General features: G+C 43.6%; 1 protein-coding gene across 1 annotated transcript; it reads right to left on the bottom strand.

Annotated features, from left to right (window-relative positions):
* Nucleotides 1-2,198: 2,198 nt before the first annotated feature.
* On the bottom strand, nucleotides 2,199-13,060 carry LOC136397655 (histone-lysine N-methyltransferase PRDM7-like). The gene is made up of 4 exons (XM_066372161.1): nucleotides 12,988-13,060; nucleotides 12,511-12,782; nucleotides 12,060-12,127; nucleotides 2,199-2,391 (listed from the first exon to the last, which is right to left on the bottom strand). Exons 1-4 carry the CDS (start codon nucleotides 13,058-13,060, stop codon nucleotides 2,235-2,237), a joined length of 570 nt encoding a protein of 189 aa, XP_066228258.1. The 3' UTR covers nucleotides 2,199-2,234.
* Between the last annotated feature and the right edge of the window lie 10,138 nt (nucleotides 13,061-23,198).

The following is a 23,198-nucleotide window of genomic DNA, read 5'->3' as shown; positions in this document are numbered from 1 at the left end:
CAAACATAGGGCTTCTCGCCTGAGTGTGTCCTCTGGTGTCTGAGGAGATTTGACTTCAGTGTAAAGCCTCGCTCACACTCCTTGCAGACATAGGGCTTCTGCCCTGAGTGTGTCCTCTGATGTCTGAGGAGATGTGACCCATCATCACAGCCTTGCCCACCCTCTCCATACTTGATAGCTACAATTCTTGACATTCCTACTCTCATTGATAGTTTGAATGTATCCACTGAATTTACTTCCTGGCCTCTGCTGGGTGCTTCCTGCATCATTCCCTCTTGCTCACTAGAGCTCCCCATGCATCCTTTGGGAGGTTTAGAAAAGGCCCTTGAAATCCCCCTCTGCTTGGTCCTTTGAAGCAAAGGTTTGGACTTTTTTTTCACCTCTTGACCTTCAGCTTTGTCATCCCAGCTATGTATATCAATATGTTGCTGCTGATGATTTGGATCCTCTGGGCAGGGATCCTCTGATTGGAGGTGTTTTCTTGTAGATGTTCCTGGGAGAATCTGAGAGGGGTGTTTGCATCCCACGTGTTGGCGGAGGAATTTCTGACTGGAGAAGGCCAGAGGGCAGGAGGGACATGGGTGTATCTCTGGCTTTGGTTCTGCTGAAAGAGAAAATTTTGGTCAGGGAAGATGTTGACAAGGATGCCTGGGTTGTATGTTTTGTCTGCTGTTAGACCTGTCCTATGAGTCATTTTTATGGCATTGAAAGTGTGATCTCTGTCTCCCACAAAGTGTTTCTTTACAGTTGGTTTTCTCTTTTCATTTTTATGCACTATATCTTCTTTAGAAAGCTCATATCAAGGTTCCTTTCTATGCATTTCCAGATGAGGAACTTTCAAGTAGCATCAGGGGCTATTTCACCACTTGTATGGGTGGAACAATGCTGACCTTTTCTATATACATGTAGCTTTAAACACAGTTGTTTAGAATGACCACTGGCCTCAACTAGGAATTTCTTCCCTCATAGTTTTCCACAGATGATAAACTGAAAATATGTTCTTCCTCAAACCTCACACCAAATATTCATACTTGATTTCATTCTATGTCAGCCCATTTCATATACAATGGGAAGTCCTGTTTCAAAATATTTCCCCAACCATACTTTTTTAAAATTGATTGATTTTAGAGAGACGAAGAGAGGAGGAAGAGAAAGAAGAAGAGGAGGAGGAGGAGGAGGAGGAGGAAGAAGAAGAAGAAGAAGAAGAAGAAGAAGAAGAAGAAGAAGAAGAAGAAAAAGGAGGAGGAAGGAAGAGAGAGAGGAATTTATTCATTGTTTTACCTAGACATGCAGTCATTGGTCGTTTCTCATACGTGCCCTGACCCAGGCTCAACCTTGGTATTAAGGATGATGCACTAACTGACTGAACTAACCAGCAAGGGCCCCCAACCATATTTCTTACATGCCAGAATCCCATCCCTCTCTAGCTAATACACCATCCTCTCTTCACTCTTCTCAGAGATGAAGTAATCTCTGAGAAGACTCCCCACTGAAGTTTATTTTCCAAAAATTAGCAAAGCAAATCCTAGAGAACAAGCTATGCTGTAGCTGAAAACTGCACCACTGTCTCACCTCACTTAGGAAGGTCCCCAGTGTCCTTGGATCACAGCACTGCATTTCCAGGCTGCTAGGCATCTATCCAACCTCTGCTCTTACCCTGTATGCTAGACAGGAGTGGCCATCAGAAAACAAGCCCTGGCCGGTTTGCTCGGTGGATAGAGTTTGGCCCGGCATGTGGACATCCCAGGCTCAATCCCCAGTCAGGGCACACATGAAAAGCGATTATCTGCTTCTCTTCCCCTCCCTGTCTCCCTTCTCTCTCTCTCCTTTCCTCCCACAGCCAGTGGCTCAATTGATTCGAGCATCAGCCTGATAGTTCAGTTGGTTAAACTGTTGACCTGAGGCACTGAGGATAGTTCAGCTAGTCTGTGTGTGGACCTCAGACAGGGGTTACTGGGTGAATCCTGGTCAGGGAACATGAAGGAATCTATCTCCCCTCTTCTCAATTAAAAATAAATAAATAAAACAAAAGTAAAAAATATAAAGATTTTTCTTAAGAATCAAAGGTATATGAAATGAATCCTTAATTTCTGAAGCATCTAATTTGAAATCTTACTGACTTTTGAATGTACCATAAAAATTTCTAAGGTGAGTTCTCTCTTTTCTTTCCATTTTGTAGAAAGAAAGTTGTGCCCACCTCTAGCTGCTGCGAGCTCTCTCTTCTGCTTGCTACCTCACTTGATGCCCAGTTCCTGGCTGTACTTGTCACCGTACCAGATCAGCAGCTCACAGTTTGGCTTGATGACCTGGCAGGATCGGTAGAAAATCTTCCTGCGATACTGAAAAGCCACCAGGTTCTGCTCTTCATCATCTCGGGCACAGTTCACATACCTGGGATTGAGGAAGGTGAAAGAAAAGAAAACCACAGGGGGGCGGTAAGATGGCGACGGAGTAGGCAGACGTTCCAACTCCCATCTACCAGAACCAAAGTGGATTACAACTTAATTTTAAGAACAATCATCTTGAAGAACCAACTTTGGACTAAACTAAGAGGAATCCAAAACCAACGATCACTGAAGAAACCACACTGAGACTGGTAGGAAAGGCTGAGATGCAGAAAGCGCTGCCCGACTCTCAGGAGCGAGCGGAGGCCCAGAGGGACTCTTGCGGTGGGGTGGGTTGCCCAGAGTTGTGGGTCCTCAGCCCTAGGAACGGAGCCCCAATCTAGAGCCCCAAAGCCTAGAAGAGACAAATGGACAGTATTTAGCTGAAAAAAAGAGCTGGATGCCTGACCAGGTGGTGGCGCAGTGGATAGAGCGTCGGACTGGGATGCAGAGGACCCAAGTTTGAGACCCCGAGGTCGCCAGCTTGAGCGCGGGCTCATCTGGTTTGAGCAAAAAGCTCAGCAGCTTGGACCCAAGGTCGCTGGCTCCAGCAAGGGGTTACTCAGTCTGCTGAAGGCCCGTGGTCAAGGCACATATAAGAAAGCAATCAATGAACAACTAAGGTGTCGCAATGTGCAACGAAAAACTAATGATTGATGCTTCTCATCTCTCTCCATTCCTGTCTGTCCCTGTCTGTCCCTCTCTCTGACTCACTCTCTGTCTCTGTAAAAAAATAAACAAATTTAAAAAAACATTAAAATAAAAGAGCTGGAATACTGTTTGTGAGAAAGAGACAGAACTCTCAGAACTAGGCTCCATCTTAAAGGGACTGCTCAGAAAACCTTGTTCACAGCCACTTACCCGAAAGCATGGAAAAATGACCCAGGGAGTGGGGAGTGCTGAGAGGACTGGAATTGCCAGAAAAGAGTGTAATCTCGGAGACACTGGGAGAGACACTTTGAGGGACAGCCACCCTAATCCCTAGGCTAGGTCACTCCCCAAATCTAAAGTGACTATATTTCCTGGGAGCAGCAACACCAGCAAAGGGAAGCAATTACCCCGCCCACTGGAGGATCTCCTGCTCCAGTCAGAGCAAAGAGACACTTAGAAGCAGGGAGCATGTCAGGGACACAGGTATTGAGTGCTGAAGTCTGAGCTACACTGCCCCCCCCATGCTGCTGAGTACTCACCAGAGGGTGGGTGGGCCAGCGATGGCAGGGCATGGTGGCAGGGACCAGGATGGCCCAAGCGTGTAAGCACAAGCCTGCCTGTGGTAGCGAATGCTGGGGCAGCCGCAGCAGCAGCCCAAGTGTACACACGTAAGCCTGCCCAAGTTGGCAGAAGCTAGGGTTGCCATGGCAGTAGCCCAAGCGCATGCAAGCCCGCTGGCAACAGCAGAAGCCAGGGCAACCACAGCAGTGGGCCAGCACCAGCAGCGCCTGTGCCCAAACACCCGAGGTAGCAGCAGCTGTGGCAGCAGGCTGGCGGACAGAACACACCTCCGGAGCACAGAAGCCACACACACTGGACTCCTGTGGTCACACCCTTCTGAGGGCTTAAAAGGGAGAAAAAAATAAATAAAATAAAATAAATAAAAATAGTCTGGATGGAATGACACCTAAGGCTAAGAGGCAAGGCACATCCAATACCATACCTAATCCCTGAATTACAGCACTGAGCCCAAGCAGCCAGCAATAAGAGGCAGCAGAAAGCGGGTCTCAGGAAAACTTGAACTTTTAAGCAAACTTCCCCCAGGTGAAGAGTAGATAAAAGCTAGCCTAGGACTGCAGCTGATATTTACAACAACACCTGGGCCCAGCAGAGGCAGCCACAAGATCTGCATCACCTGTAGCTCCAAAAAAGGTTGATAAGGCCCAGTCATAGGCAGTGACCCCCACTGCTGTGCACCAGGCTCCAGCCAGGGAGGTCCAAGGTGGGCACATCCAGTGGCCAGATATGGAAAGAATCAGTTTAGGACCTAACAACCTTTGTTAGAGTGGTATCTTAAGGAAGGGCTCCTCACACCTGACCCAGCTAAGACATAGAAAATGCCGACACAAATAGAAAAAAGAATAGTGACAGCAAACAAGTAGCCCACAGCAGATTACAAACAACAGCTGATGCCAACCCAAGAATATCTATAAACAACACAACTGGAAACTGGAGACAGACAATACCAACCCTAGACTCAGCTAGCTATATAAACAATACACCCAAAGTAGGAGTCCATACACAGACAAAATGGGAAGACAAAGAAATGCAATGCAAATGAATCAACAAGAGAAATCCCCAGAAAAAGAACTGAATAAGATGGAAATAACCAAATTACTGGATGCAGAGTTTAAAATAATGACTGTTAGGATGCTCAAAGATCTTAGAGTAACAATGAATGGACATAATAAGTACCTAAATAAAGAGATAGAAAGCGTCAAAAAGGACATTGAAATCATGAAAATGAACCAGTCAGAAATGACAAATACAATATCAGAAATGAAGACTACACTAGAAGGAATTAAAAGTAGGCTGGATGAAGCAGAGGATCAAATCAGCAATTTAGAGGACAAGATAAACAAAAGCATGAAAGCAGAGCAGCAAAAAGAAAAGAGGCTCAAAAAGTCTGAGGAAGAAGAGAGCTCTAAGCAACATGAAGAGAAACAACATCCACACTATAGAGGTTACTGAAGGAGAAGAGAAAGAACAAGGGATAGAGAACCTGATTGAAGAAATCATAGCTGAAAACATCCCTAAATTGATGAAGGAAAAAGCGACACATGTTCAAGAAGCACAGAGAGTCCCATTAAAGAGGAGCCCAAAGAGGCCTACACCAAGACACATCATAATTGAAATACCAAAATCAAAAGGATAAAGAAAGAATACTAAAAGCTGCAAGAGAAAAGCAGTCATATACATACAGAGGAGCCCCCATAAGGATGACTTCTGACTTCTCAACAGAAACACTAGAGGCCAGAAGGGAATGACAAGAAATGTTCAAAGTAATGCAAAACAAGAGCCTACAACCAAGATTTATTTATCCAGAAAGGCTATCATTTAAAATTGAAGGAGAAATAAGAAGTTTCCCAGTCAAAAAACAAAAAACAAGTAATTCATTACAACAAACCAAAACTGCAACAAATGTTAAGGGGCCTGTTGTAAACAGAACAAAGGGGGGAAAAATATAGAAAAAGAAGAATGTAGATTTAAAGAATAAAATGGCAATAAACAACTATATATCAATAATAACCTTAAAAATAAATGGATTAAATGCTCCAATCAAAAGACATAGGGTAGCTGCGTGGATAAGAAAACAGGACCCGTACATATACTGTCTACAAGAGACCCACCTCAAAACAAAAGAGACACACAAACTGACAGTAAAGGGATGGAAAAAAATATTTCGTGCAAATGGAAATGAAAAAAAGGGGCTCGGGTAGCATACCTATATTTGAAAACATAGACTTTATTTTACTTTTAAAAGTTTTAGATTTTATTTATTCATTTTTAGAGAGAGAGAGAGAGAAAGGGAGAGAGAAGGGGAGAGGATCAGGAATCATCAACTCCTATATGTGCCTTCACCAGGCAAGCCCAGGGTTTCGAACTGGCAAGCTCAGCATTCCAGGTCAATGCTTCATCCATTGTGCCACCACAGGTCAGACCAAAATAGACTTTAAAACAAAGGCTATACTAAAGAATAAAGAAGGTCACTACATAATGATAAGGGGAGCAATCCGACAGGAAGATATAACCATTATAAATATCTATGCATCTAATATAGGAGCACCTAAATATATAAAGCAGACTTTGATGGATATAAAGGGCGAGATCAACAGAAATACTATAATAATAGGGGATTTCAATACCCCACTAACATCACTAGATAGGTCCTCAGGAAAGAAAATTAACACAGAAACAGCAGACTTAAAGGTCACACTTGAGCAACTGGATTCAATTGATATCTTCAGAACCTTTCACCCTAAAGCAGCAGAATATACATTCTTTTCAAGTGCTCATGGTACATTCTCTAGGATAGACCACATAAGCACAAAAGCATTCTCAACAAATTTAAGAAGATTGAAATCATATCAAGCATCTTCTCTGATCACAATGGCATGAAAATCAAATGAACTACAATAGAAAAACTGAAAAACACTCAAACACTTGGAAACTAAACAGCATGTTATTAATAATGAATGGGTCAACAATGAGATCAAGGAAGAAATCAAAATTTTCCTTGAAACAAATGAAAATGAGCATACAACAACTCAAAATTTATGGGACACAGCAAAAGCAATCTTGAGAGAAAAGTTCATAGCATTTCAGGCATACCTTAAGACGCTAGAAAAAGCTCAAATAAACAACTTAACCCTGCAACTAAGAAAACTAGAAAAAGAAGAGCAAGTAAAGCCCAGAGGAAGTAGAAGGAAAGAAATAATAAAGATCATAGAGGAAATAAATGACATAGAGGCTAAAAAAACATTACAGAGGATCAATGAAACCAAGAGCTGGTTCTTTGAAAAGGTAAAGAATATCAATAAACCTTTAACCAGACTCACCAAGGAAAAAAGAGAGAGGACTCAAATAATTAAAATTAGAAATGAGAGTGGAGAAGTAACAACTGACAAAGCAGAAATACAAAGGATTATAAGAAAATACTATGAATAACTGTATGCCAAAAAATTAGACAACCTAGGTGAAATGGACAAATTCCATGAAACATATAATCTTTCAAAAATCATTCTGGAAGAATCAGAAAACCTAAATATACCAATTACAACAAATGATATTGAAACAGTTATCAGAAAACTTCCAATAAACAAATGCCCTGGACAGTTTGGCTTCACAGGCGAATTCTACCAAATATTCAAAGAAGAACTAACTCCTATACTTCTCAAGCTATTTCAAAGAATTCAAGTGGAGGGAAGACTTCCAAGTTTCTTTTATGAGGCAACCATAATTCTGATTCCAAAACCAGGCAAAGACAATGCAAAGAAAGAAAACTATAGGCCAATATCCCTGATGAATTTAGATGCTAAAATTCTCAACAAAATATTAGCAAACTGGATCCAGCAATACATGAAAAAAATCATACATCATGATCAAGTGGAATTTATTCTGGGGAGGCAAGGCTGGTACAATATTTGCAAATCAATCAATGTGATTCATCACATAAACAAAAGTAAGGAGAAAAACCACATGATAATTTCAATACATGAAGAAAAAACATTTGATAAAATCTAGCACCCATTTATGATCAAAACTCTCAGCAAAATGGGAACACAGGGAACATACCTCAACATGATAAAGGCAATCTATGACAAACCCACAGCCAACATCATACTCAATGGGCAAAAATTAAAAGCAATCCCCTTAATATCAGGAACAAGGTAGGGGTGCCCCCTTTCACCATTCTTATTCAACATAGTTCTGGAAGTCCTAGCCATAGCAATCAGACAAGAAGAAGAAATAAAAGACATCCAAATTGGAAAAGAAAAAGTAAAACTATCATTATTTGCTGATGATATGATACTGTACATAGAAAACCCTAAAGTCTCAGTCAAAAAACTACTGGACCTGATAAATTCAGCAAGGTGACAGAATATAAAATTAATATTCAGAAATCAGAGGTATTTGTATATACCAACAATGAACTGTCTGAAAGAGAAATTAAGAAAATCCCCTTTACTATTGCAACAAAAAAATAATGTACCTAGGAGTAAATTTAACCAAAGAGGTTAAAGACTTGTACTTGGGAAATTGTAAAACATTGATAAAAGAAATCAAGGAAAATACAAACAAGTGGAAGCATATACCATGTTCATGGATAGGAAGAATAAACATCATTAAAATGTCTATATTTAATAATATAGCAATTTATAAATTCAATGACATACTTCAAAGATATAGAACAAATATTCCAAAAATTTATTTGGGACCAAAAACGAACACAAATAGTCTCAGCAATCTTGAAAAAGAACAAAGTGGGTGGTATCACACTTCCTGATATCAAGTTATACTACAAGGCCATTGTACTCAAAACAGCTTGCTCCTGGCATAAGAACAGGCATATAGATCAATGAAACAGAACAGAGAACCCAGAAATAAACCCACACCTTTATGGACAAAGAAGGTAAGAGCATACAATGGAGTAAAGACAGCCTCTTTAATAAATGATGTTGGGAAAATTGGACAGCTACCTGCAAAAAAATGAAACGAGACCAACTTACACCATTCACAAAAGTAAACTCAAAATGGATAAAAGACCTAAATGTAAATCATGAAACCATAAGCATCTTAGAAGAAAACATAGGCAGTAAGCTCACCAACATTACTCACAGCAATATATTTGTTGATTTATCTCCACAGACAAGTGAAATAAAGGATAGGAGAAGCAACTGGGACTATATCAAACTAAAAAGCTTTTGCACAGCTAAAGACAATATGAACAAAATAAAAAGACAAACTACACAATGAGAGAACATATTTGACAATACGTCTGATAAGGGGTTAATAACCAAAATTTATAAAGAACTTGTAAAACTCAACACCAGGAAGATAAACAATCCAATCAAAAAATAGGCAAAAGAAATGAATAGATACTTCTCCAAAGAGGAAATACAGATGGCCAATAGGCATATGAAAAAATGTTCAACATCACTAATCATTAGAGAAATGCAAATTAAAACCACAGTGAGATATTACCTAGCACCTGTCAGAATGGCACTCATTAACAAAACAACAAGTAAGGGTGTGGAAAAAAGGGAACCCTCCTGCACTGCTGATGGGAATGCAGACTGGTGCAGCCACTGTGGAAAACAGTATGGCCTGACCTGTGGTGGTGCAGTGGATAAAGTGTCAACCTGGAAACACTGAGGTTCCCGGTTTGAAACCCTGGGCTTGCCTGGTCAAGGCACATATGGGAGTTGATGCTTTTTGCTCCTCCCCCCTTCTCTCTCTCTTTCTCTCCCCTCTTTATAATGAATAAATAAAATCTTTTTTTTAAAAAAAAGAAAGAGGCCCTGGCCGGTTGGTTCAGTGGTAGAGCATCGGCCTGGCGTGCAGAAGTCCCGGGTTTGATTCCTGGCCAGGGCACACAGGAGAAGCGCCCATCTGCTTCTCCACCCCTCCCCCTCTCCTTCCTCTCTGTCTCTCTCTTCCCCTCCCGCAGCGAGGCTCCATTGGAGCAAAGATGGCCCGGGCGCTGGGGATGGCTCCTCGGCCTCTGCCCCAGGCGCTAGAGTGGCTCTGGTCGCGACAGAGCGACGCCCCGGAGGGGCAGAGCATCGCCCCCTGGTGGGCGTGCTGGGTGGATCCCGGTCGGGCGCATGTGGGAGTCTGTCTGTCCCCGTTTCAAGCTTCAGAAAACTACAAAAAAAAAAAAAAAAGATAAAGAAAAAGAAAGAAAGAAAACAGTATGGATATTCCTCAGGAAATTAAAAGTGATAATGCCTTTTGACCCAGTTATTCCACTTTTAGGAATATATCCTAAGAATACCAAATCACTGATTCAAAAGAAGAAATGCACTCCCATGTTTATTGCAGCATTGTTTACAATAACCAAGATCTGGAAACAGCCCAAGTGTCCGTCAGTGAATGAGTGGATTAAAAAGCTGTGGTACGCCTGACCTGTGGTGGCGCAGTGGAAAAAGCATCGACCTGGAAATGCTGAGGTCGCTGGTTCGAAACCCTGGGCTTGCCTGGTCAAGGCACATATGGGAATTGATGCTTCCAGCTCCTCCCCCCTTCTCTCTCTCTCTCTCTCTCTCTGTCTCTCTCTCCCTCTCTCTCTCCTCTCTAAAATGAATAAATAAAATAAAAATTAAATAAATAAATAAATAAAAATTTAAAAAAAAAAGCTGTGGTACATATACAGAATGGAATACTAAATACTACACAGCCATGAAAAGGAAGGAAATCTTACCTTTTGCGACAACATGGATGGACCTGGAGACTATCATGCTAAGTGAAATAAGCCAGGCAGAGAAAGAAAAATATCATATGACCTCACTCATTTGAGGAATCTAATGAACAATGTGAACAGAGGAATGGAATAGAGGTAGAGGCAGGATCAAAAGGACCAGAGGGAAAGCAGTCAGAGGGAAAGGGGATTAAAGGATGGGATCAAAGAAGGGAAAGAGATTAGTGAAATGATATATATACATAACAGAGTGTTACAGAGATCAGGACAGCAAATTCTGAAGTGAAAGGGGAGGGTGTGGGGGGAGGGGTTAAAGGGAGTATCAAGGAGAACACTGGGGTGGGGTGGAGGGAGATAGATTTGGTGACATACTTGAATCTTTGTAAGCACAATAAATTAAAATCAATAAAAATTTAAAATAAAAAAAGAGAGAAAAGAAACCCACAGGCGATGAGTTCCTACTACCTTTCAGATCCGTGTCCAGCTCTGCACCTTACGCTCAAGGCCCTCAGGCTCTGATGTCACCCATTCCCACAGCAAGCACTCACTGAGAACCTTCTATTCTGAACCTATCACAATGTCATATGACTTCTTATCTCCAGATTCTTATGGAGCTCATCCTGCCTAATACCATTTTCCAAAGCCAATTCCAGAAGTAACCTCCATCCTGATTGGCCATAAAACCCAGTGACTGCTTGCTAGCTTCTCTAAACTAAATCAGGTTCTGTTTTATATCACAGAACTTGCTACTTGCTGTTGGACTGTGTATCTAGATTAGTTCACATCATTCAATACTCAGCCCAAGTCCATCTTCTCTTGAGAGGCCTTTCCGCAGTCTCCTCACATTTTATTTAGGTAACATTCGATGCCTCACCCAGGTTCCTATAAAAACCTGGAGGTCTCTTTGTCTTAGCAAAATCATAAAGAACAATAATAGCTTATTCACATTCTGTAGCCCCTGATAAAAGAGCCCCTCAGGAAAGTGGCCCATGATCATTGCTTTACAGGCTTCAGAACTCAGTTCTAGTTAGAAGTGAGTCTGGGAAAATTTGCTGCCCTCACAGGTTTAGGCTATCCTTGGTTTAGGTATCTTGGCACTATGAACTTCTCAAAAAATAGGAAATTATAGTTAAATATTTCTAAAATCAATTTTTCACTGTATGCAATTAGTCCTCCATAAAAAGACGGGTTATATGATCTGTTTAAGTAATGAATACCTTCATCTAAACTGGAATATAAGTAAGGGTTTAAATAATGTTCTTTAGATCAATTAAAGTATAATCCAGGTTCCTCCAAGTTTTTTTCCAGTGCCTAAATTTTGTCTAGCATAGAGATTTATATTTTGAGGACATATGCTATATTTTTATCTCCTTTTCCCCCTAAATACCTCTTGCTTTGAAAGAGCACAGAATGCCTGACCTGTGGTGGCGCAGTGAATAAAGCGTCGACCTGGAAATGCTGAGGTCGCCGGTTCGAAACCCTGGGCTTGCCTGGTCAAGGCACATATGGGAGTTGATGCTTCCAGCTCCTCCCCCCTTCTCTTTCTCTGTCTCTCTCTCCTCTGTCTCTCTCCTCTCTAAAAATGAATAAAAAAAAAAAAAATTTAAAAAAAAAAAAAAAAAAAAGAAAGAGCACAGAATGGAGTAAAAAGAGGAAGAGAGGATTGAGGGAGACCACTAAGGGAGGCGTGATGAGAAGGAAAGATGTATAGGCTGGTGAGGGATGAGTGTTCTCTGTGACTCCCAGAAATTTATTGGCCTTACCTCATCCAGTTGGCCCAGGATTCATCCTTCCCATCCACATACTCATAGCGGTTTCTCCCTTGGGTAATCTGTGTTTCAGGAAGAAAAAATAAAGGCTTTTTCTCAGGTGAGGAGATAATAGAAGAATTATTTTTCTCTACTGTCAACAAAGCTCTTCCAGTTTGCATGCATTGCCACTCGTGACCACATGATGATTTTTCTTTCTCATCACATCTGAGTTGACCTGTCCACTCAGGGCTGGGAGAAGGCATTCCTTTGTGTCTGTACCACTGTGCTCCCACTTAACCTGTGATCCTCAACAGGAGCTCCATGTTCTGCAAAGTCCACTCAGTACCCAGAGCTAACCATATTGTCTCCATCCATATCCTAGTATGTAGAAGGGCAGGTCCCACCAAGCCATAGAAGGGATGTGGAAAGCCACAAGACAGGGAAAGAGATAAATACTTCTCACCTGCCAAGTGTATTCGCTGTTGGCTGCCTCTTTATCTTCTGTGATCTGGCCCTCATAAGGGCCAAAGTGCAGACCCACTGGCAGAGCAGATGCCTCGTTCCACACTCCAAGCCCAGCCTCAGGGATGCCCGATGGTCTGATTCTCAACCCAGGGGGCAGAGTGAGTGCTGAGCAGTTCGGATGCCCCTTATCCACTGCACTGTCTTTTACAAATGTAGGGGGCCCATGCACGGCACAACTGTCAATGAAGAAGTTCTGACACTTCTCACAATCTGGGGGTGAGAGCAACAGGGATTAGGGAAGATGTAGTGTATGTTCCTGGACATATAGAGCTTCAGAGAGAGCCTAGGCACTCACATCATTAAGCCTCAATCCTGTAGTACAGGTCCTTAGGGGGACGGAATGCTTTGGGGATCAAATGACCAGATGAAATTATTATATGAAGACATAGCATGCTTCTTTGTGAAGGCCAGTTACAGAGGTAGTCATCATCCTGGGGCTTGCCAACCTCTTGGTACACATGGCCTTTTCTTTCTCGTAGGTTGTACATCTTCACTTCAGTCTCCTTTCTCCTGAGAAGAGCGAGTTTGGTGGAGTCTGGAATGTTAGTCCCTATATTGTCAGAAAACACACAATCTCCTCCCATCAAATTATCACCTGTCCTTCTATATACACTGATATTTTCCTCTGTCAACTATTGGCTCAGAGAGAGTAAGCCTCTACACTGACTACAGATGGCCAATTCAATTTTTGTTTCTAGATCTTCCCATTATGAGGTTTAACTTCCCAACTTTTAATTATTCATAAAATATTTATTAAAGGCACATTATGTTAGGTTTGAGTAAAGACTTGGTATACAACACCAACAGTGTATGGTCACTATTATCGAGATGTATTTATTGGACAACTTGTATGTGTCAGTTCTTTTACATTGAATTTAAGCCCTAGCCAGTAGCTCAGTGGATACAGCGTCGCCCAGTGTATGTCTCGGGTTTGATTCTGGTCAGGGTACATAGGAGAAGTAACCATCTCCTTCTCCACTCTTCCCTCTCCCCGTTCTCTCCCTCTTCCTTTCCTGCAGACAGTGGCTCAATTGGTTCGAGCATTGGCCCTGGGTGCTGAGGATGTCTCGATTAGACAGAGCACATCATCCTGAGGTAAAAAACAGCTCAGTATTCGAGCATTGGGGTTGCTGGATAGATTATAGTAAGGGTGTATATGGGAGTCAGCCTCACTATCTCCCCTCCTCTTACCTAAAAAATAAATAAATACATACACAAATAAAATTAAATTGAATTGAATACTGTCAAAGAATATATGCACATATCTTCACCTTACACATTAGCATTCAAAAGCTCAGAGAATTTGTAACATTTGCCCAAAGCTCTAGTGCTAAATTCACTCTCAGTTTAGTAGAGCTTAAATCCAAGCCTATCCAAAGTCCACCCCACATACCTAGGCCATGCTTATTAGCCTTTCTAGAAGACTCAGAGGAACTGAAATCTACAAATGATTTTCTCTTACCCAATTTTCATCTAGAGTGTTGTACAGAGAGAGGGTCTTGCTTCTCCAGGATGGACTGTGATGCTGACAACCCAGGTTTGAAACCCCGAGGCTGCTGGCTCGAGTGTGAACTAATCCAGCTTGAGTGCAGGCTCACTAGCTTGAACATAGGGTTGTTGGCTTGAGCGTGAGATCATAGGCATGACCCCATGGTTGCTGCCTTGAGTCCAAGGTCACTGGCTTGAGCAAGGCGTCACTCACTGTGTAGTAGTCCCCCAGTCAAGGCACATATTGTTGACTGAGGACGCACCAACAGAATTCTAGACTCAGAGTAAAACAAAGAAAAGTTTATTACACTCGCGAGCGGGCCCAAGGCAAGGAAATGGCCAAGAGCCCCGAGCCACTTCAGCAGGCAAGTTTTATACCTATTTTCAGGGAGGAGGGGAGTTGTAACAGTTCTCAGGGTGATTGATGTGACATAATCTATTCCCGGTCCTTGAGGTAAGGAAGGTGTTAGACTCCCAGGATGGCTAGGAATAGATGAGTCCTTGAGATAGGAAAGTCGAAAAACTCCCAGGATAATTAGTGCAACCCAATCCTGGAGGATAGATAGGGACTTTCCCAGCTGGGGGCTTTTAACTGTATGACTGGTTACTAAGGCACATCTGACTAAAATTTAATTTGGGGGAGCCAAGTACTAAACGCAAAATTCACTTCTGTATGAACCGCTTGCTTGCTACGCTATAAAAACCCCTAAATTGTAGGTGCTCGGTGTGACTGGTGACCGTCACCTGAGCTCACTTTTCTATAAAACTTTGTTTAAACTCTCTAAACGTCTCCAGTGTCTATTTTACCCGGCGAATGCAACAATTGATTGCCTCAGATGCTTGCGGCCTTGCCTTTCCGATAAGCCCTTAATCAAACACCGGATGCCTGCGGCTTCTTCAAGGAGCCTGGGCAAACATCTAGGGGTCGGGTGGGCCAGTTATTGTTTTACAAGCCAAGATGAGTTAAGCAAAAATCAGACGAAAAAGATCAGACGGAATCCACTGTTACAATATGAGAAAGCAATCAATGAACAACTAAGGAGCTGCAATGTAGAATTGATGCTTCTCATCTCTCTCCCTTTCAGCCAGTCTGTCCCTCTCTCTCTTTCTCTCTCACTAAAAAAAAAAAAGAAAAAGAAAAAAATTGGCCATTCTGAGATAAGAAACCCCCCTTTACTAAGAGGCTTAAAAGGCATTTTATGATTTAGGTCAAGCGTTCAGAGAGATATTATAAATATGATTTTTATACTTGTGTGTGATTTACACCAGCTCAAGATGGCTGATCACATCCCTGCTTAGAAGGGCTATTATGTTGTAAATGCAGAGATTTTCCTACTAAAAGGTTTTGAATGGAAGGAGGAAGGAGACTTGTACCCCCTCCCTTCCCCGCACCTGTGAGGAAGAAGGTAAACAGCCAGGAATGCAGGAGGGGGAAGGGAGATTTGAGTAGCCCTTTCCTCTCCCCTTTCTTTCTCCTTAATGGACAACTTACAAATGCTTATCATCTAACCCCCTCCCATCCTGAAATCCTGTGATTGACCTATGTACCTCTAGACGAAGGAATCATGAGATCCATGTATGTGAATTTGTGTTCTGTAAAGGGTATATAAGATGTAAGAAATCTAATTTCGAGGAGCATGTGTCTTTGGATTACTAGCCCAAGTGCTCTGCTGGCTTTTATTAATAAATTCTCTTTACCTCTTATGCAGTTGTTATAATGTAACCAGCGAGTTCCACAAAGACATCAAGTCCAAATGAATTTTTGAGGAGTTTATTAATTAGCCGGCTAGCTACGTGGGGCACAATCCCAAATCATGTAGCCCTAATACAGTTCTGAGCCCGCTTTTATACAAAATCAAGTACTGTTTGTAGTGGGTAAGGAGGGGCTTGTGATACCTTTGTCTAGAGGTATAGTTACTCTCATGACTTTAGGGTGAGTCCGAGTGTAGGAATTCTTGATTAAGGTACATAAACATTGTTTTCTAAGGTTTTCAGGTAAGTTCTATCTTCTTTGCTCTGTGTGGTAAGTGGCCCCAGGCACCCTTTCAGAGCATTCTAGGAATCAGCTAAACTATGACTAGGTGACTCAGCTGCCCTTGTAAACCAGGAAGCTCCCACATTCTTCTCTTTTCTTTCTCCATGTAAAGCCAGAAGCCACGGCCAGGGCCACCATCACAGCAGCCTCCTGGCCCATGCAGGTTCGCAGTGGATTTGGACAGTCGGTAAAGAAACAACGGAGCCACAAACTGGTGGGCCATAGTCTTTAATTCTAGCTTGCACCCGGCGGGCAAGTAAAAACACAAATTCAGTGCTCACAAAGCCACTGACTTATCCGAGTTTCCTAGAATCAAAGGTTTCTAGCTCACCAGCCTTATTCTCCTCAGTTCCCCATCTCCTTCCTTATCCCAGATACAAACTCTACACAAACTGGCATCTCACTCAGCACTCCGCCATCTTGGCTGCTTCTCCTGGCCTCCTCCACGTGGCCTCCTTCTGCTCTCTGCTCTGCTCTCTCCTCTAATCATCCCAGGAACCAAGAGCGCAAGCTCCCGCTCCGTCCCCATTTTATAGTGTAGAAATACAAACCCTTAATCCAATATACAAAATAGGGAAGTCTCTAATACAAAGTCACTTCTCTGAGACATGATTGGATTGTACCACCCCACATCAAAACAGGTGGGAAAGGCTTAGTCCCAAAACCAAGCCCCAGACTACAAGGATTCTGCCTGCCCACAGAGACACACATTAATATCACCTGGGCAACGGCCTCCACGTGGGCAGCGCCACTTTAACAAAGTGAGCATAATACATTTTATCTGCCCAACAGTACCAAAAGCTGCAGAATTAATATTAATATTTTAAGAGGCTTGAAAAACATTTTATTAACTTAGGTTAAGGTGTGAAGAGAAATTTTGTGAATAATCTCTGTACTGTGTAATTGGCATAAAACCAGGATGGCTCTTGGCATTATATTGTAAATGCAAAGGGAAGAAAAACATGGATTCCCTGACATTCCACCACACCTGTGGGGAAAGGGGTGAATGGCTAGCCAAGTGCAGGAAGAGACATCTTTCTATCATTGTGTTGACTTGTAAGTTTTGTTTTCTCCAAAGTGATGTATGGCTTACAAATTGAACATGGTCCTATCATGTTAAAAGGCATATGACTATAACCAATAGTGGTAAAAGGCACCTAATTGCAATTTTGCTTCTGTACCTCCCGCTTGCAAAACTATAAAAACTAGGTAAAACAAAGGGCCGGCGCATGCTCTCCCTCAGATTTCTGTTGGAGTTGCTTCCGCTTGGCCAAGCTAGACAATAAAACTTTGGTGTGGAATTGACGGATTTTGTTCATGTTTCGGGTCGCTCCGGATTAGGCTTAACAAACCCAAGGACCCTGGCTCGAGCAAGGGCTTACTCGGTCTGCTGTAGCCCCACGGTTAAGGCACATATGAGAAAGCAATCAATGAACAACTAAGGTGTCGCAACAAAAAACTGATGATTGATGCTTCTCATCTCTTTCCGTTTCTGTCTGTCTGTCCCTGTCTATCCCTCTCTCTGACTCTCTCTCTCTGTCTTTGTTAAAAAACAAACAAACAAACAAAAAATATATAATAAAGGCCCTGGCCAGTTGGCTCAGCAATAGAGCATCGGTCCAGCATGTGGAAGTCCTGGGTTTGATTCCCCATCAGGGCACACAGGAGAAACACCCATCTGCTTCTCCACCCTTCCCCCTCTCCTTCCTCTCTCTCCCTCTCTTCCCCTCCGCAGCCAAGGCTCCATTGGAGCAAAGTTGGCCCGGGCACTGAGGATGGCTCCATGGCCTCTGCCTCAGGGGCTAGAATGGCTCTGGTTGCGACAGAGCAACGCCCCAGATGGGCAGAGCAGCGCCCCCTGGTGGGCATGCTGGGTGGATCCCGGTAGGGCACATCCGGGAGTCTGACTGCCTCCCCGCTTCAAATTTCAAAAAAATACAAAAATACAAAAAATATATACATATAATAAAGGTCACTTAACTGGACAGACACTTTAACATAACACTTTCTTTAACATAACACTTTCTCCTTTCTGTCTTTTAAAAAAAAATTTTTTTTTTATTTGCCTGACCTGTTGTGGCACAGTGGATAAAGTAGCAACCTGGAACACTGAGGTTGTCTCATGTCAGGGTTTGGTGGAAGGAAGACAAGTGAATACTGTATTAATAAGGGCAGGGGAGGGAATGAGTAACAAAAACCACTGGCACCAGCAGTAGAGTGTTGCTGTAGGAGTACGTTTGCCTGTCCCTTCACCTAGAGCTGTTGAATCAAATCATCCCATCCAAGGCCTCCCTGGGCTCTCATCACACCACGCCTGCATTTGACCTAGGGCACCTAAGACACGGAGATCTGCCCTATACGGTCGCCTTGGACCCTTGACTGCGCCCCACCCCCACCCATGCATCACAAATGGCCAAGGGTGGTTTTCCTGGGTTGGAAAAGGAGGAGACTCTTCACTCTAGACTGGCCCCTTCCTTCAACATCCTCCCTCCTTGAAATTTTTGCATTTGAATAAAGCCTTTGAGAGGTCCATCGGAATGAATGGCCCTCATCTCCCCTTTCCCTCCCCCAGCCCCCGCCAGCCCAGGCAGGCCTGCCCCAACCGCGAGGTTTGAGTCACAGAAAGAGGGTGTGGAGTAAGGTTGACCCTAAGTGCTGAAGCAGGCCTTTCTAGTCAACAGGAAAATCACACAAGGGGCTAAGCGGCCGGCTGAGGTGGCGAGATGTTTGTGGATGACAGGAGACCTGCTCTGGGACCTCCCACTCACATATCTCTCTGGCTGCTGCGATGGGGGTCCACATGAGCAGTTCTTTTCCTTTGTCCACAAAAATAAACAAAGAAGCGAATGAGCTCAACCCTTCCTTTCATCACCTCAAAATACATGAAGTATGCCTTGAGGAGGGTAAATTTGCAAAAATCGGGGAATGATCTGTGCACAGAATGACGATTTCAAAGAAACCCAAGTACTGTTTCTTCCTCTTCACAAGCACTGTATTATCATTGTTGGCTTCAAATTGACAGATGTGGAAATAGGTATATTCAGCCACAGGGGCTGGAGTGGTGAACTGTGCCCCAACTCCGCTCCAGTTATTACAAAACAGAAGCATTATTTATATGTACTCTGTGATTTTATTTGTAAAGGAATACATTTTCTGAGGAAGTGCTACTGCGGTTGCTGTTTTTACTGTTGATTTGAGAGCGAGAGAGAGAAAGGCAGCAACTCTTTGTTCCACTTAGTTGTCCCATTGAGTCGTGTATTCACTGATTGCTTCCCAAATGCGCCCTGACTGGGGATCAAACCCTTGACCCCAGTCAGGACCCTGCATTTCTTCTTCAAACGAATGAGTGCAGCTAGGGTTGCGGAGTTTCTCCGTGTTTCAGGGGTGATTTGGAGCTCGAGTTCTGCAAACTAAGTGGCCTTGGAGAACTATTTTCATTAAACATAATTAATGAACACACGCTTAGTTGGAGCAGATGTGTGAGTGAGTGTGTGTGTGTGTACACATGCATACATACATATGTGTGTGTGTGTGTGTGTGTGTGTATTCTAAAACTCAACTGTGAGAGTACGGTGGAGTGGAGAACTCAGAGCAAAGATATTCCAAAGACAGCCTGTGAACCAAATCCCCCATGATCCCAGCAGAACCACGTTTGGGGAAGAGAACAAAAGGGCAGGATAAGGCTCAGGAGCCCTTTCTGCACGTGCTGTCACCAGTGGACTGAATTCTGTTATGTATGTGCATGTTGCCCTTCACAGGCTACGTAGAATGCAAGCACAGCTTGACCAGGCAGTGATGCAGTAAATAGAGCATTGGACTGGGATGCTGAGGACCCAGGTTCAAGACCCCGAGCTCGCCAGCTTGAGCACGGGCTCATCTGGCTTAACCAAAAAGCTCACCAAAAGCTCGCCAGCTTGGACCCAAGGTCGCTGGCTTGAGCAAGGGGTTACTTGGTCTGCTGAAGGCCCGCGGTCAAGGCACATATGAGAAAGCAATCAATGAACAAACAAGGTGTTGCAAAGAAAAACTGATGATTGATACTTCTCATCTCTCTCCGTTTCTGTCTATCTGTCCTTATATATCCCTCTCTCTGACTCTCTCTCTGTCCCTATAAAAATAAAGTAAAATAAAATAAAATAAAAGCAAGCACAGACTAGGGCATTTTATTTCCTAGTTGCTGCGTGTCTTAGGGGTTGTCTTTCTCAGTGGTGAATGTGCTTCACCTGAGAGCGGTTGAAAAAAGATGTCTCCTGTGTCTCAATCTCTGAGATTTCTTTGGGAATAGAGTCCAATATGCAGATTTCAATCAAAACCTTTGAGGAACAGTTACTTAACCTTGTTGATTGATTGATTGATTATTGATTGATTTGAGAGAGAGAGCGCCGGAGATCCCCACATCCCCAAGAGTTTTGGGGGTGGAAGTGCCCAAGTTTCTCTTGAGTCCGCAGGGTCTCAATTGCCTTCAACCAGAAATAGCCCACAGGCCAAAGTGATAGATACGTGAATTCCAAACTGCCCTCTTGATGTTCCGCTTATCTGTCAGACCTCACCCTTACTGGACTATTGACCCTGAGACAGAGGAATTCCAAAAAGTTGACAACCCGCCCCAAGGAGGGGCTCCGGACACACCAGGACTTTTGATTCAACACCCACATGCTCGAAGCCCCCCAAGGAGGAGCATTCCGGACATACCAGGACTTTTGCCTCAGTATCCCCTCAGGCTCTCCTAAACACTACATAACTCGCCCCTAGTCTGTAACCGGTGCTCTTCTCCCCCAGGAGAAGTGCCCGGCAGGGTTCCTTTCTTCCTTTCAATAAAGCCTGTTACTCTGGTCTTTCGGACTCCCATGGATTCCAACATTTGGTGCCGAAACCCGGGACAGGGTACTAACTGCCTGGACGATCCCTCTTTGCCGTTCAAACTTACAACCAGGGAAGCAATGGGCAGCGGCAGCTCATCCTGGGCTTACTCCCTGATTCTGTTTGGACGTGTAATTGTGGGTTGATTGGCCGGCAGTCTAACCCTGTCCTGAACCCCTGCTGGACCAGAAGGTAAGGAGTTTCTCCCTTCCCCTTCCCCGGATGGCCTCTAAATTTCTCTCTAAAAATACCCCTTTCTGGTCGGTTTTCTCTGATACGCCTCACGTTTTGAGGGGTTTGAATTTCAGTCTCAGTGGACTGCACGGAAGACTAGGCGCCTAGCCAAACCTCTCCACTCTCTCGGACTTCTCGTCCTCGGAGCTCCCTGACAGGTGGTGACGACCTCTATCAGGGACGACTCCCCCACACGGAGATTCTCTCCTCTTGAGACAGTGACAAAAGGCGGGGACGCCCCCTCTTGCTCACCTGTCTCCACTCTGGGCTCTTCAGGGTCTAAGCCTTCCGACCAGACCCCTCTAGGATGTCTCATAAAAATCCTCACCAAATTCGGTCTCTCAGACCTCAAACCAAAGAAATTAATCTTCTTCTGTAACACGGCATGGCCTCAGTACAGACTAGACAATGACTCCCATTGGCCTGAAAACAGGACATTCGATTATAATATCCTATATATTATAGGTCTTGACAATTTCTGCCACCGGACGGGGAGGGCATCAGAAATTCCTTACGTGCAGGCTTTCTTCTCCCTTCTCTCCTGTCTTTAATTTCTGTACCTTCTGTTCCACACGCAGGCTGTTTTTGGCCAAAGAAACCTCACCTAAAACCTCTGCTCCTAATCTTTCCTTCTCCGCGGACTCCCAACTCTCTTCTCCTGCCTGACCCCCGGGGCACCCCTCTCTCGGGACCCCTCTCTAGTCTCTCAGCAAATCTTTTTGCTGGAGTCTCTTCCCTCCAGAAAGCTCTTCCCTTCACTGAATCCTGTTTTCTCATTCACCAGTCTCTTTCTCCTCCCCTGCTGGCCGGGGGCCTCTCCCTTCTCCACTGTGTTCTTCGTCCCCTCCCCCCTCCTTAGAAGCTGTGCCTGTCTCATCTCTGACCTCTCTTCCCTCCTTACAAACTGCAGTTCTGTCTCCTCTCCGACCCCTCCTCCTTCCTTACAAACTGTGACTGTGCCTCTTTCCTCCTTGCCCTCTCCTCTCTCCTCAGAGCTCTAAATCCTTTTGACTCCTCTGACCATGTGGCGCCACACCAATACTTTAACCTCCTTCTCTCCTCCTGCAGAATCTGACTCTCCTTCTTTCCATCCAGCTGCTCACACTGTCCATCTGTCTGCTTTCTCTCTTCCTCCCCTCTTTGCTGGCAACTCTTTGCCATCTCGAAAAACTTAAAAAACAGAATTGTATATTAAGCTATGTGAGTAAGTAATCTGTCTTGTCTCATTGTTTGTCAAAAAATATTTCTAGTGAATTGAAACAAGTAAAGCGTGCTCATTTAAACTCCTTAATTCATAACATGTGAAGTCTTTGTTTAATGTGTAACTGTGTCTGTTTCTAAGGCCTTAAACCAGTAATTACCCACCCCATAAACCAGGTTTACTCATCCCCATGGAATCTCCCTGCAATACCCCCATCTTTCCTGTTTGAAAACCTTCAGGAGCTTATCACCTCATACAAGCCTTACACCTAATCAATGAGGCAGTAATTCCCCTCCATCCAGTGGTCCCTAATCTCTACAAGTTACTGTCACACATTTTCTCAAACACCACTCACTTCAGGGTTCTAGCCCTCAAGAATGCCTTCTTTACCATTCTTGTACACCCTGACTCTTACTTTCTGTTTGCCTTTACCCAGACACTAATGCAGCCCAGCAGTTTACCTGGATTGTCTTACCCCAGGGGATCAGAAACAGCCCACACCTGTTTCAGCAGGCACTAGCTCAGGATTTAGCAGCATGCAATCTCAAAACTAGTACTCTCTTACAATATGTAGATAACCTACTCCTCTGCAGCCCCTCCCTGCCTGCCTCAAGGAGACTCACCACCACCCTTCTTAACTTCCTCGCTATGAAGTGTTATCCTGTCTTCTCTGCTAAGGCTCAACTTTATTCTCAGTCCCTAGTCTATCTAGGCATCACCTTAACCCCCACCACCTGAAGTCTCACCCTCCACAGTCTCCAACCACCTACCACCACAGATCAAATATTTTCTTTCCTCAGTCTAATTA

Source organism: Saccopteryx leptura, chromosome 3, assembly GCF_036850995.1.
Source record: "Saccopteryx leptura isolate mSacLep1 chromosome 3, mSacLep1_pri_phased_curated, whole genome shotgun sequence".
Taxonomy (NCBI): Eukaryota; Metazoa; Chordata; class Mammalia; order Chiroptera; family Emballonuridae; genus Saccopteryx; species Saccopteryx leptura.
Note: the sequence above shows the minus strand (reverse complement) of the source record. Positions and strands in the feature narration are given on the sequence as shown.